At 37.7% G+C, this 14,848-nt stretch overlaps 1 protein-coding gene across 1 annotated transcript; it reads right to left on the reverse strand.

The window, feature by feature from the left end:
- Positions 1–498: 498 nt before the first annotated feature.
- On the reverse strand, positions 499–14,681 carry LOC118414757 (syntaxin-18-like). Its single transcript, XM_035818976.1, has 10 exons — positions 14,486–14,681; positions 13,503–13,570; positions 13,179–13,294; positions 12,684–12,761; positions 9,288–9,354; positions 8,247–8,472; positions 6,938–6,996; positions 6,226–6,295; positions 5,980–6,060; positions 499–595 (listed from the first exon to the last, which is right to left on the reverse strand). Exons 1-10 carry the CDS (start codon positions 14,636–14,638, stop codon positions 503–505), a joined length of 1,011 nt encoding a protein of 336 aa, XP_035674869.1. The 5' UTR covers positions 14,639–14,681; the 3' UTR covers positions 499–502.
- Between the last annotated feature and the right edge of the window lie 167 nt (positions 14,682–14,848).

The raw sequence follows: 14,848 nt of genomic DNA on the forward strand, positions 1-14,848 counted from the left end.
GAGAAGCAACAAACTGTCCTGATCATACTTTCCATTATCTACTTTCTTAAAATCTAGTCACAACAGAGTCAGATTTATTACTGTTTGACAGGGAGCAATGACAGCATTGAATACATACATCCAAACAGAATGTTATAATACATTCTTCAAATTCATGTGTGTGAAAAATATTATCCAGTGATTGGAAGAGTAATCCTGTGGAAAGACAGCAGAGCCACAGGCTCCCTATATTTATTGTAGCATGGGATCATCTAAGGTGGAATCTGAATGACTTTGACTTTATTGACAATGACACAAGTCATTACATGGGTCTGCCTAGGCAGCTTTGGGCTGGTAGCGGCAGACACTACAAAAATGCGAACGTACATGATAAAGAATTCATCACAAAAAGCATTACAATATAATACAATAAAAATGAATTTATACTTGAAATTAGCTTACTACTGGACCACTGGCATATGTTATACTTCCTGGTGTGAACAGAGGAAGATGTTGTGACCTCTTAGCTGTACCACTCCAGGAAAAGCAGTGAGAAGGAGCACATGACCAGGAAGAAGAGGATCCACACACGAAATCCTGCATCCTTCTTCATGGCCTGTAGAAATACAAGATTTCATCACACTGGAAGGTTAAACAACAGATCTTTTAAATCAATAATCAACTGGTTTTCTCCTTTAACCTGGTAATAACAGGTAGAGGTGTACTAAATCCTAGCAAAAACTTGTACAACTGGTATATTTAATATCATAGCTTGAATCCTTAATTCCAATCTTATTGTTCTACATGCCAAGACACAAATTGAGTAAACCTCCTGTCTCATGAACTGAAATGTCACCACATTTATACAGTGACCCAGTTGTGTTGTTCTCAGCTCCAGATGTAGGTGCTGGACTAAAGAATGTTGAAAAGGTTTCAAACAGGAGGTAGCATCTTTCATCAGCCCACTGTGATAGACTGAACCAGTTCTATCACTGCTCACAAAGGCCCTGATGGATTGAGGCCTACTTCATCTTGACTATGTTAAATATCATGGCTTGCTGGGAATGTAATCATCACCTGGGATCTAGCTGTTCCTGGCCAGGAAAGATTTCTTGGACAAGGACAAAAATAAGGCTTGCATGTATCTGGTAGATACCCTCTAGCATACAGTTTAGCTAGAAAGATTTCACACAACGTGTGCATTCAAAGACAAAAGTAGTTTTACAGAATTCAAAGATAAAAGTAGTTTTACAGCATTCAAACACAAAAGTAGTTTTACATCATTCAAGGACAAAAGTAGGTTAACAGCATTCAAAGACAAAAATATTTTACAGCAGACTTAAAATCAACAACTAAAGATGTCTTCAATCATACAAAGCTAAAAAACTTAGACCTATGATGTAGACTAGAGGACTAACATGAAAAGAGTTCATCTTGTAGCATTGTTTGCTGTAGTTTCTAGGAAACAGAATAGTTTTCCTCAACCTTTTGGTAATTTCATGATACTGAGGCTCACAAATATGAGCAATGATGAAAGCAGTGAGATTTATTTCTCTACTACATGTAGGAACCAAACTTGATGCTAGGGCAGTCCACACAGTCACGTTGGTCACAGTGGATGACCATTGTATAGCGTAAGAGTGAGAAGAGATTGTGACTTTTTCCCATTCATCCTACAAGTTTTGGAAGTGGTGTCATGGAGGTCATGAGGATACATGCATGGGCATTTGGCCCAAAGTAAATCACTGATTGTCTTGTGCTGCCACAGCTATTGTACCAACACAGCTGACCTCACATAATCCACTATCAGTGCACTGAATGAAAAACCTTTCCATTTCAGTTATGGCCCTGGTCTAAAGGGATATTATGTTCGTATAACATAGGAGAGGAACAGAAAGCCTTTGTATCTTGTCAGCGTAAAAGCACAGCGAAGAAGGCATAAACAAAAAGACTGAGATATTGGATCATATAGCAGAATCAGACTTCAATGAAATAATACTGGCAACAATGCAGAGACAGACAAAAGTGTTGTCCAAGTTGCAATTGCGCTTACAGATTTCTATTCATTGACAAAGGTACTGATCAATGGCAGCTTGTGCTGTTTCGAGCTCTATATCATCATAACTCTAGAAAATTATGTGGAACTTTTTATGATATCTCTGACAAGAACAACCTAAAAAACATCCAGTCCAAAAAACATACCCTAGATGTCAGCCCTGTCCACTCATTTGTAATTTCAAGGTTTAAGTTTCAATCCTTCACTAGAAGCCAGAGCCCAGGGCAGGTAGCTTTGATAGAGCTGGAACTTTCATTTCACAGCCAGTGGCTTTAGCAGGGTGTATAGATCAGCTCTGACCTTTGACCCAAAGGTTAATGGCTGCAGACATGGCTGAATGAACTGGTGACTTCACCAGGAGCCAGATGGCAGACCAAGTAATGACTTGTGTCCAGGGGGTCTCAATCGGAATATGACAGGGATTTTTTTTAAAGCTCACCAGCGATATATATACACATGTGATGCTGTTCTTCCATCGGTTGACAAGGACTGCTTAATATGTATCAGATATCATGTATCAGATACGAGAAACTCATGAATGTGCCCAATATGGCAGGCTTTTTAGTGCAGTATTTGTCAATACTTTAGGATGACAGTATATATTGAGCAATGCAATGGCATTGACAGGGCAGCTGGCAAAAACTGAAAGCAGTGATAATGATTCTTTATGATGATAACACGAGTCAAGAAAGTGTCTGTCTCTACATATCAACATTTAAAGATTGGTATTCCATATTGCATACTCTTAAGAGTACAGCACACAAAACCCTTCCACACTTTGTAGTCCCCATCAGTGGACTCCATCAAAATATCAGAGCAGAACATTTTTAATAATGATCAAATTATCTCTTAAATCCAAATCTTCAGCCAGAGTCACGGTGGATCAAGGAGGTTTGTTTGATAGAAGCTTCTCGAGTGGTTAGACATGCTTCAGGGCGTTTTACACTATTCTATAATTGAAAAAAGATAACAGAACCACTTTGGCAGTCTCACTGGTTAGGGAAACATCTAACTTGAGATGAACGAAGGACGGCTTATATAAAATCCTTGGATGGACATGGTCTAAATCCTCATTATCTGGGGAAACCTGAGGACAAACCAATCTTGCACACCTTCCTTCAAATATGCAATGCAAAGGAGGTGAATTTAAAAGGCTAACTGGCCCTGTGGGACATTCTGGCAATAAACCATCCTTTTGAAAAATGTAAAGACAAAGTATGGGCAAACTTGCCTGGGTGCCATCAATTTACTACAGGGCCCACCCTGTAAAAATCAAAATTTTTTCAAGGCAGGCCTGGTAGTCATCAAATGACACCCAGGCTATGGGCAAACTTGTAGCCACTGTTAAATCTAATGCAAATGCTGTATTGAGATAATTTGGTCCTTGACTTTCTAAACAATCTCTGCAAAACAATACATTTCAAAACAGCAGATTAGCAAGTGATGCATGAAATAGAAAATGAATTGCAGTGTGAACAATGACATTAATCAAGGTTAATGCTGACATCAGCATTCATGTCACGTACACTCATGTCTCAATTGTGTTTCCTACGAGAGAGAAAGCCTTTGGAAACATCTGCTCTGTGCCTCTGATTAGTCCAATCAACAATTAGCTTTAATTAGCACAGATGTCAGCTTGTTCACTAAGATTTATCAGATGTAATTGTCCCCAGTGGACGCCATTTGCACAAATATGCAAGCTTGTAAATAACTCCTTCTTGGCATAGGCCGTGCCAATACCATATTCAGTTCTGTGGCCTCTTTTGTGATAAATTAAAGTGGATCAGAGTTAACATTACATTCGTTGCATTTAGAACAGTCAACTGACTGGAGTTGCATTTCCTAATTAAGACAAAGGAGATTTCCACCCTACTTTACTGTCAAATGATGCCTTTTTAAAACAGTGCAAGTAACGTTGCATTTATTTTATACCCAGGTTGCAGGGTTTACTTGCTAAAATTTTAAATCAGGAAATTTCACCAGCAAAATCTTGTTGTCCTAATGGAACTACAGATAAACCAGTGAACTAATGTCAGCTGGCCTTTACTCTACAGTCAGCAGTCCTGATTACAGCTCCTGGTCCTGATATACACAGTAGTCAAGATTAATTGACGAATTAATGCCCAAATTTACATGTATATTGGTTTTCCATCCTGTAGATAGATTGGACCTTCATTCCCCATATCAGTTAGATTGTCATGTTCTCCATGGATATTCAGTTTTCCAAGGTAGGAAATCAGATTAGTATTAATTAGGGAATTCTATTCAACCTTTTGACAGACAGATGGAACTGTTATTCCTGAAAGAATCTGTCAATTGCCAATTCAGAGGACTAGCAGTACTGGACCACTTCAAATTCAGCCTCAGTAGATGATTATCTAAGAGGCGAAATGAAGATAAACATGCTGCAAAGATGAAAATAAAGAAATTTCATGATATGAAGTAGAATATGTCCTGCCCTAAAGTATTTATTCTGTAAGACACAAGAATGAATATCTTTATTTTGGCTTCAAGAAATCAAATGAAGATACTATTTGACAAAAAAAAACCTGTAAGGTGCAATAAAAACCACTATAATTGTAAGGATGTATGTATGGATAGTGTCTAAGCAGTCAGACAGACTAGGGAAGAGGTGTGGTCATCTGAGGCACACACAGGATTCTAATATTTTGATAGAAGGACTGAAAAAGGTTTAAGTAAGATTAACAGGTATCAAAGTGATTTAAGAAGTTAATGATTTACATGATGTGTTTATTCTACCATTTCAATCTTAGTAAGTCCTCTTAATGATATCCACATGTTCAAAAGAACGTACCATAATATAATAGTCACCCAAATATAAGACTCCAAAAATCAATCCACAACCTGAACTGTGAAAAGATTGGCAATGTAAGGCCTATCATGTATGCAGGAATTTTATGCATCAAACCTCAGACCCAACCAGTGTGAGTTATTAAAATGCCCCCCCCTCCCCCCCCATAAAAAAAAGAAAAATCAATGTGCATCCTTTCAGATTAAAGGAAACCCCAACGGATGGCCTATTGATTATTGCCCAGTCCTGACTTACGGGGAATTACATACGTAATTGCTCACTGAAATGGCAAAATCTATGCATTTTTCCTTGGGGACAGGCCTCCTCCCTGACCTGGGTATTCATGTGCAGTAATTGCCTGTGATGAGGTATAAGTACAGGTTAGAATATCCAGCTGGGGTGGAGAGGAGGGGAGGGAAGCACTCTGTGTGTCCCTAATGAAGTGACAACATGGCAGAACAATTCATTCTGCTTCACTATGGCACATACCACATACAGGTCAATATTATGCAGCTGCAATGCATGCTTATCCAAACGTTCAGAATTGAAAAGCAGATGGTTGACAATGTGTTTTCAGACGACTGAAAACTTTCCAAGAAGACCACTTGGGACCAATAAAATCCCGTCTATGGAGACTCGTCACCATACACAGGATTCTTAATGCTTGAGTCATTGAAAAAATTATCTAAAAGACCATCAAAAAGTGATCAAAAGCGAAAAAAGGGAAAGTAGGACAAGTGTCAATACCATCTTTTGTCGCTTCTACGTCACTCACACAGGTAAGTAATTGTACATGTTGAACTGTTCACATACCTGGGCAGATGTTGTGGCACTGCCACTGTGTGTTAGATACTGTCATAATGAGACTTAAGGACACTGATGTCTTTTGTTTTTTAAGATATTTCAACAATACTTTCCTAATTTGTAAAATCACCTTTGCCTGTGATCTTGCATCTACAACACGACTACATGTAGTATCAAGTACATCAACCGACAGTTAAAGAGTAGCATTTAAAGGACAATCAGGTTATCAGATTGTCATATTGAAAGACAACTTGTTAAGTTTTCTACTTGTACTGAAACAGACTTACATACATGTAGCTACCGGTATATGTCCACTATGACAACTTACCTCTCGGACTTCCTCATTCCCCTCCTTGATGTTTTCAGTCGACTGTACCACTGTGTCAGCAATCCTGTCTATCTCTACTTCCTGCAGGGGAGGAACAAAGGAAATACAGCGTATCGTAAAATTCACAGGAAATACATAAATAAAGATAGATTATCCAGATAAGCTAATGCCTTGCTATGTTGTCATAAAGATGTCAAAAGATCTTGCAGCAGATAACAATGCAGATAGACTAGGCTTGTTTCATACCTGCTGCAGAACCTTATCTGCAAATATCTCCTGCAGTCTGGAGATCTCCACCACCTTGCCTTCTATTTGCCTGAAAAGTAAAGAGTTGACAGTAACAGACATAGTGTAACTATACAACTGAGCAACTTATCTCAATGCTAATCTGGAATGTCAGTGAAGTATGATGGGAAACATGCACATGACATTAAAAGTTTAATACTCAGGTAAAAGGTTACACAACTAATGTTCTATAAAGAGAGTATTTGGGCTCTAGCTAGCTTGAAATTTTATTCTGCCATCCCAACTCCAATTGACAGAAAGATACTACAAAGAACCTTTTTTGCATGAATTCCCATCATTGTGCACAAATTCCTAGCATTTTGTTCAAAGGTGAAATTTGTATATTCTTTACTCATCTATTTTTGTCATAATGGGCTTAGATTTTTTTGTCACATGCAGCCACATTGTTTCACATGAGAGAATGATGGGTGTTGACTAAAGACCTGCATAGCACCTGTACATGTACCAATTGTTATTTAATATATATATAGTCTATTCTAAATCCAGTTTTTCTTTGGAACAATCCTTTATTTGCAGCATAAACCCATGATTACTTGTATTAAAAAGGAACAAGCAAGTAATGAGAACACCGTAGATAGAAAACAGCCTCTTCCTTTCAACAGCTTTCACACATGTATGGAACAATTAAGTTTTCTTGTGAAAAAATTCCCACCTGACTTCATCCACCAGACTGTTCATCTCATTGTACAGCCTCTCATTCTCTTGCTCAAACTGGAACAGACAGGCTTTAATAAGAAACACACTCTTCCACTTTTCCTCTGTGGCAGCTTCTGCACAATACATCAACCGACTGAAAGGTGTATAATAGATGGGGCCTTTTAGGAATGCATGATGGATGGGATCCTTTAAGGTGCATATGTTAGGGGTTTGCACCTTCTGTTAATGATGAGCTTTGTTTTAGATTTTGGTTGTACCAACAAACTTTACTTTTACATGGGCTACACACCATCAACCTTCCAAAATATTCTTTGTTGTACATTGATGTTGCAAATGGGGCTAAATAAAAAATCTGCTTACAAATATCACTCCATCACAGTAGAGTACTCTAATGACTAATATACATGTAGAATGTGTTTCAAGTCAGGTTTAAAATATCTTTCCTTTAATAGACAGTATCCAATGGGGTCGGAATAATGATGGTAAAAAATGTTTAAAAAATAAATTGTTACCTAACAATAAACAACAATTTGTTTATTTCAGGCACCATGGCCATACACAAATACAATATAAACATTTAAAAATGATTATCTACTGAAAATATATAAAAAATGACACAGTATCTCATGATGACCTATGTACAGTGTAGCAGCAGTGTCTCCAAAACCTGCTCATAGTCCAACCTACATAGAGAAGACGTCAGTAACAAGAGTCTGACTAATGATTTATGCTAATGCTTGTCAATGACGTATCGTTTGTGTTTTATACAAATGTAAATGAAATGAGCTGATGTTGCATCCTGGAAATGTGCACAAAGCCATAAGGTAATGATTTGTAACAATGATTGCCTGCTTCATACAGGAAAGGTCATGATTCTGTACCCATACTGATCATGCCTTTATCATTTGAAAGATTGTGGCCGGTGTACCTGAGACTCACGCCTGTAGCAGCCACCAAGATGGAATATTCATAAAGCCATCAATAGGTGGAAGGAAAGGCTACTGTAAATGATCCCTTCAGCTTACACCTCTCCCTGAATTCATTAGCATGGCTGTTACACCAGACACAGGCAATTACTTCCAAATCCAATGCTTTAGCGTCTCAAGGTCCATTTCTACTCATAGCATAGTGTAAGATACAAGCAGAATACAAAATTGATAACATTCAAAAGAGGCTTGAAAATTTCTTTCAAGGGACCTTACTGTCATTTCTTATGCATATGCACATATGACATCAAATGCTAACAAATCAAAAGATGATATAAAGTAAGACATGCACTGTTATCATAAACAGATGAAACATACCATCTGTATTTCCTCGGGGGATAGTTCATCATCCTCATCCTCTTCCAAATATTCCATCTGAAGAGGATCCCTAGATGCTGGTATATTTTTCATGACCTTGCTTTCATCTGTCTTCACATTTTTGGCTCCTTCCTCAGTGTTCTGTTCTGACTGTGCTTTCCTGTGTCTCTGTCGGAGTTCAGTCAGGTCAGCGCCTGTCCTTCGGCCCTCAGGCTCTAAACGGGAACTTTCAGAAGCAAACAAGGGACACTTAATGACATTGTCTGTCTAGATGGCATAGTAGATGTAGTCTCATTGAAACATGTGTAAGAAAGCAGTTATAACTATGAGAATACTTGAGAGGGTAGAGGGAACAGAAAATATATAAATCAACTTAATTCATTGTCCTAGTGTCTTCTAAACCACACACTGTCTTAAAGAGAAGTTGAAACTTTATGACAGCCTTTTAGAGACTATTTCAAATTCATAGATTCCGATTGGGATCTCTACTTGCAGAATTAGTGATGCTGTAAGATTGCAATCTCTATCCTTGCATATAACATTACATCTGATTGACAAGCAGTAGGTAGTCTTTTTATTCTTATAGATTTGAAAGATGCATCAGTACATGTATTAGTCACGGCAGACATGAAAAGGTAGACATGAAATGTCAGATTGTAATATACATGTATAACATTTTCAGATACCAATTCCTTCAGGTACTTGTATATACATACAGTATTCCATTTCAGAAAAAAATGATGATTGAATTGTGACCCCATTGAAACTGGATTATTAGATTACTTGCATATAATCAAATGGAAATGAATCAATGCACCATGTGCATCATCTTTATGAGAGGGTTATCAAGACCTAGCTATTAGGATGCAATAATCAATACACAATGTATCTTTGTTAGATAATGTCAATGAAGGTTAGACATCCAGGTAATAAGATATGCCAAAAAGCAGTTGCTCAAGCAACTGGATATGATTTTGCTTCAGTAACTACTTTTTGGCATATGTTAGATAATAGACAAATGTACAAATAATAGACACTCACATTCTTTTTCTGTCCACAACTCTTTTGACACGTATGGCCCTCTGCTCACTGTATAGCTTACACACGGCTGATTGGAAAAGTAAACAATACAATGTAAGAAAAAAGAAGGTCTTTGTGATACATACTTTGTGTGGATCATTCATCCTAAGGCTACTAAGCACATTATTGTACATGCACATTAATTGATGTTTGTAAATATTGACCAATATCTGTATTTTATCTATGTATGAAGTCCAGGAAGTTTAGTGGCGTGCCCTAGGGCACGTCACTAATGGATTTTCTTATAAAGTCTCAAGTCTAAAGTCTCATGCTTTCCTTCTGCCAGAGAAGAGAGTTACCACAGCAGTGTATTCAGCACCATGGACACACCTTATACATGCTGGTAATGAATGATTCTGCTGATGCATTATACAAAGGTTTGCTGATGTGTTAATTACTTGGTAACAATAATCGATTCTAAACTGGGATTAACAAAACAAGAAAAACAACAATGTATAATTACTTATTATCGACATAGCAAGTTACAAGAAACAATACTTATACAGTAGCTTTCTTCTGGAAAACATCTAATAAGAATTCCCTGTAAACCATTTCCCCCAAATACCAGCAAATTTTCCAAGCTACATTAACAATGTGAAATCAATGTTGGATGAAACTTGCACCGGCTGTGTCCAAGTAAACGAGCGGTAATCTCAAATCCTCTCATCTCAGATATTTCCAGATAAAATTTTCACTTCAGGCCAACCTTGATGGGGAACTATTGATTCCTGGGCAGGACAGGAAGCCATACAAAGGGAGGGTGAGAGAGATAGATGTGTGTTGTGGGTCACCTATTGACCTGCCAATACGAGATGCAATTCCACTGCTGCAGGCTTTATTGTTCAGAGCCAGGCAAACTGGCCTCCAGCAGCTATTGGAAACATCAAGTGCATGAAAAGAGATCTGCCTTTCCACTTATATTATCAGCATTTTTTCTGGGCCTCTTGTCTACATTTGGCAAGCACCTGTGGTGCAAAGTGTGTCCCCCACCCCACCCCCAGTGTTTCCAAAGGATGTACATACAACAGCAAAGAAACATAAGACACCAAACTGATATCACCATTGATTCATTATTGACAGCTCAAAGGCTTGTTGGTATGGGCCACATCTAATTTGATCTTCAACTTGAGGGAAGGCTAATGGGCCAACTCTAGAATGACCTCAATGGGCAAGTTAGAAGCTGTGATTTATTACTAATCAATAAAGCTAAAAAGGGTTATACTTTAGGCTTCAACTGGATACAACATGATGATAATCATGTAGGCTACTACCAATAGGTCAAAGTTGATTGAAGATCCAAATTAATTACTAGATCACATAAAACCACTACCTTTTCACACTACTTAGCACATGTACCTTCCAATTTCCATATATAATCAAATAAATTCTTCATTTGCTTATATTTCACAAGTCATCAAATTCATCATGCGAAGTAACAAATTTTGATCTGTCAGTTTCAAATATTAGTACATTGCTAATAAGGAAAGCTCACACAAAATCAGACATTCTTCCGAAAAATAAATGTACGATGTTAGCTCTGCAGCCACGTGAACAACCCCACAAACATGCAAAATATGATTGTAGCATCTGCCCTTGAATTTCTGAAGCTAGTTTCACAATTTGTACTTCTTGAATAATAATTGGTATATTGGTATCTGATGACAATGGCAGGATCATCTATTACATGGTGGAATGTCAAGTAATTCGGTTATGCAGAGATAAGGTCAGACTCCAGAAGCTGCAATGATTTAGAACGTCTTTTGTGACATTTTCATCAAAGATCATAATGTCAAATATGATCATGATATGATCCCTTTGGAAGATATCATGATATTATAGTTCTTGGAGTGACATTGGAAAATCTATCCAGAATTTCAAAGCCTAGTGAACCTGGACTAATAGAAATTATTCATCATGACAAAGTTTGTGGTTGTTATAGTTAGTGCTACACACAATTATTAGCCAACCAGGGAAATAATGCAGTACTTGAATTCAACCGAATCTGGACTCAGAAGGCAGAAATGTTTCTGATCTTGTGAAGAGCCAATCATAATACATTATACTTGCAGTTAATTTCCTAGGAGATGACATCACACAAGACAGTTTGGCAGCCGTGAGTCACCAGATGGCCCAGTGTGGGTGTAGAGTGACATGGATGGGGACCGTTATGGAACACCCCACCAACTTCTCATGTTGCACTCTCTGACCTGTTCAATGCTTCAGTGATGTTATTCATCACTGTCGGGCGGTCCATGTGTCATGAGAGAAATCCCTGTCACTATTCAATGCTATGCTGGGATGACACACCTGCGAACTTGGGGATTGTTTCATTCTTGTTTTATTCCTAGTCTCATAACAAATTACAAAACCTTAGGATAATGATTTTGATAATTTCACTCCTGGTCATTGCTATTCATAAGTTATGTAAATGCTACCTAATTGGCACTTCATAAACTTCAGTGGTCATTGCTGAACAAGAGAGAACTCAGTTCTTTCAGATTCAGAAACACCTGCTTTGAGACTGGCCCCATGAATGTATGCAAAGCTAGAGTCCTGAGGCCACATGGAATGGGCAGGTGGGCACCGCAGACAGCCGATAAATTTCACTTCCTGTTTTGTCAGATGTGATTACAATCAATTCCACACAATGATCAGCCAATCACAATGCAGAGATGTGCGTCATGACAAATACCTTGACCATGAAGGATGGCAGATATGACTATGCTATGGATCTATTGGCCTTCACAGGCTTTGCTGACATCCGTGACATCTGATATTAGGGCTCAAGTGATATCAACAGCGCCCATTAAAACTGGGCCTTAGGACAGATATGTGCAACACACCACCATGGATACAGTCATGAACAGATAAGACATGGAGTCATTCTGTAGAGTAAACACCCTGAATGCTATCTCCCTTATGAGGGTTGGAGTCCTTGAACTGTGACCAGTTTGGGTACATGGAATATTACAGATTTAAACCAACAGGGGGTGTGTTGACATACACATGAATCCACTGTAACAAATTACATACTTTTAGATCTACAAAAGTAAACACATTAATTTAGGATGATATGGTTTCATTGTTGGTCCCTTCAATCTATTCAATTTTGATAAATATAATACATACATTACTCTTATCAAGGATCCATGTGATATTTTGATACAAATTTTAGAGTATAATATTCAAGTGTATTGAACATGATTTCCTAGTGCATTTGTATTGAGTATTTGTTATTAATTAATGATCACTATTATCAATCCTTGTACTAGTCCATAAAAGCAGTTGTGTTTTTGTTAAGTGTTGTAATTGTTTCTTGGAAATCATCTATATTTTGTATGCAGATTCAGCCCTCACCTTTTAGATATGCCTCCATGAGCTCAAACACTGCCTCTCTGTGGCTACGCACTTGTTGTGGCATTGGTTGTTTTAGTACTGAAAACAAACAAACAAATGACCATGATTGTGATGATTGCAACCAAAGTATCTGTTCAATGAACACAAGTCTCTGAATAATGTTAATCATCTAGTTAGGGAAGCAGGCTTAGCTTGAGCACAGCAGCACACAAGTACTGAGTTAGGTAACTGTTTCAGTACAGTTCATTTAGATTACAGGCACATATAGTTAGGCATAGTCACCAGTAAGGAACAAGATTTGACTGCACGTCAGTCTACTATATATGTATATAGTGTATATAATATATGTATATATGTGTATAATATAGTTTTTGTTCACCTATAATTTATTATGTTTGCCTTCATCATGGCACAATCATGAACAGTCCAGCCAATAACAGAACAAAATAAAGTAAAGAACAAGTATTTCATCTTGGGGGATACTTTCAGCAGTACCTTCTGTCTTAAGAATCCTGATGGCCTCTGAGCAGGTGCGCATAAACGTCTGGGCATCATTGTCAATCTGGTCCCTCTCATTGTCTGTCATCTTGGACACTTCTGATGTCAGATACCTGAAAGAATATCAAATTTACTTATTACAATGAGTATTCTACTTTGATGGTACTTAATACAGACATTTCTTTTTCTGACCAGGCTTGATGAAGGACTGTTAGCAGAGAAACTTTAAGTCAAGGATAAGTCAGCTATCACAACATACTAGTTTTAAGTAAGCAATTAAATGTTGACAACAGCTCTTTCAGAAACACTTATGATACTCACCCTGTGGCATCAATATAGTCCTTCCTATGCTTCAGCAGGAAATCTCTTAACTTGCTGATATTCTGTACCTAAGAGACAAAAGTAAGTCACCAACATGGAAATGACAATTCTGGCAGTCTGTATGTTATAACAGATATTGTATTGCGTGTTATGAGAGACATATTACAGTCCCTTATTGCCACTCTATAGATGTTTATCAGATACGTTCATACTTTATAGACTAGGCCTTACTAAGTAAATCTTTTACATAAATTTTCATGTTATTGTATCTCTTTGTCCCCTTGCAATTATTACAAAGATATTGAAGTTAGCCACCACATGAATAAAGTCAAAGGGCTGTTTGGTTGAACTGTAAAAATCTGAGGAGCAGGATATCAAACTGAAAGAGATTGATTCTTAATTACTAACTTCTACTAACATCTGTACTGTACATATTTTAACTGTGGGGTTCAAACACCAGTCCAAACATTTTGACCTACCAATTAAAGTGTTTGGTTAGTAAGCTGGCAGACCCAGGTCAGAAGACCCTGGATGTTCAAGTTCCAGTTCAGACAAGTTTAGAGTATTATTTAGACACACCAAGGAGGTTATATAGGATACACTCCTTGGACACACATAGTAGTTAGACAGTGCACGCTTAGTTAGAGTAGATTAGTTGAGTTATGTTGAGTTACAGTGCCAGAACATCATTAATGCCGCTTAAAGAGTTCACAGACAACAAATTATATCAGCCAGTAGGTACCCATGTGTTGAGGCGTCTCCTCGAGCATGGGACCTTGTTACAACGAGGTTATTTCTTCGTCATTGCACTTGACGACATTATTGGTTGATACAATTTTTACAAAATACGGTAATCCAACGTGATCACTGGCTGTTCAATAAACCATTTACTATTACTACTACTATTTGTACACGTCATCCGGAGACTCATTTTTTTGTCGCAATCACATTTTCTTCAAGATGGTCTGAATTTTTTGACTCACCACATCTTTTGCTCTGACAATAAATTCTCCCTTGGGTCTTGGGTGAACTGTTGCTGTATTTTTGGCTTCCTCTGAACCAATGTTCAATATCTTATTGCGAGTTTTCACTGTTTTTATCGTCGCCAGAAACAAATTTGTCCGATCGACGGCCATCTTGCCTGGAAATATCCATCAGCTGTGGAATAGCTCATTTCCTTAGAGGGGTGCTTTTATGATACATTAAAAAAAATCACTCGCCAAATAAACTGCATAGATTATCTGCACCGACCAAATCGACATACAATACCAAAATTCTATAACAAGGTGTATTACCGTTCTTTAAAGTGGATTGTAAGTATCCTGGCCTTGCAGCCCCATTTCTCT

This window comes from Branchiostoma floridae, chromosome 4 (assembly GCF_000003815.2).
Source record: "Branchiostoma floridae strain S238N-H82 chromosome 4, Bfl_VNyyK, whole genome shotgun sequence".
Classification (NCBI taxonomy): Eukaryota; Metazoa; Chordata; class Leptocardii; order Amphioxiformes; family Branchiostomatidae; genus Branchiostoma; species Branchiostoma floridae.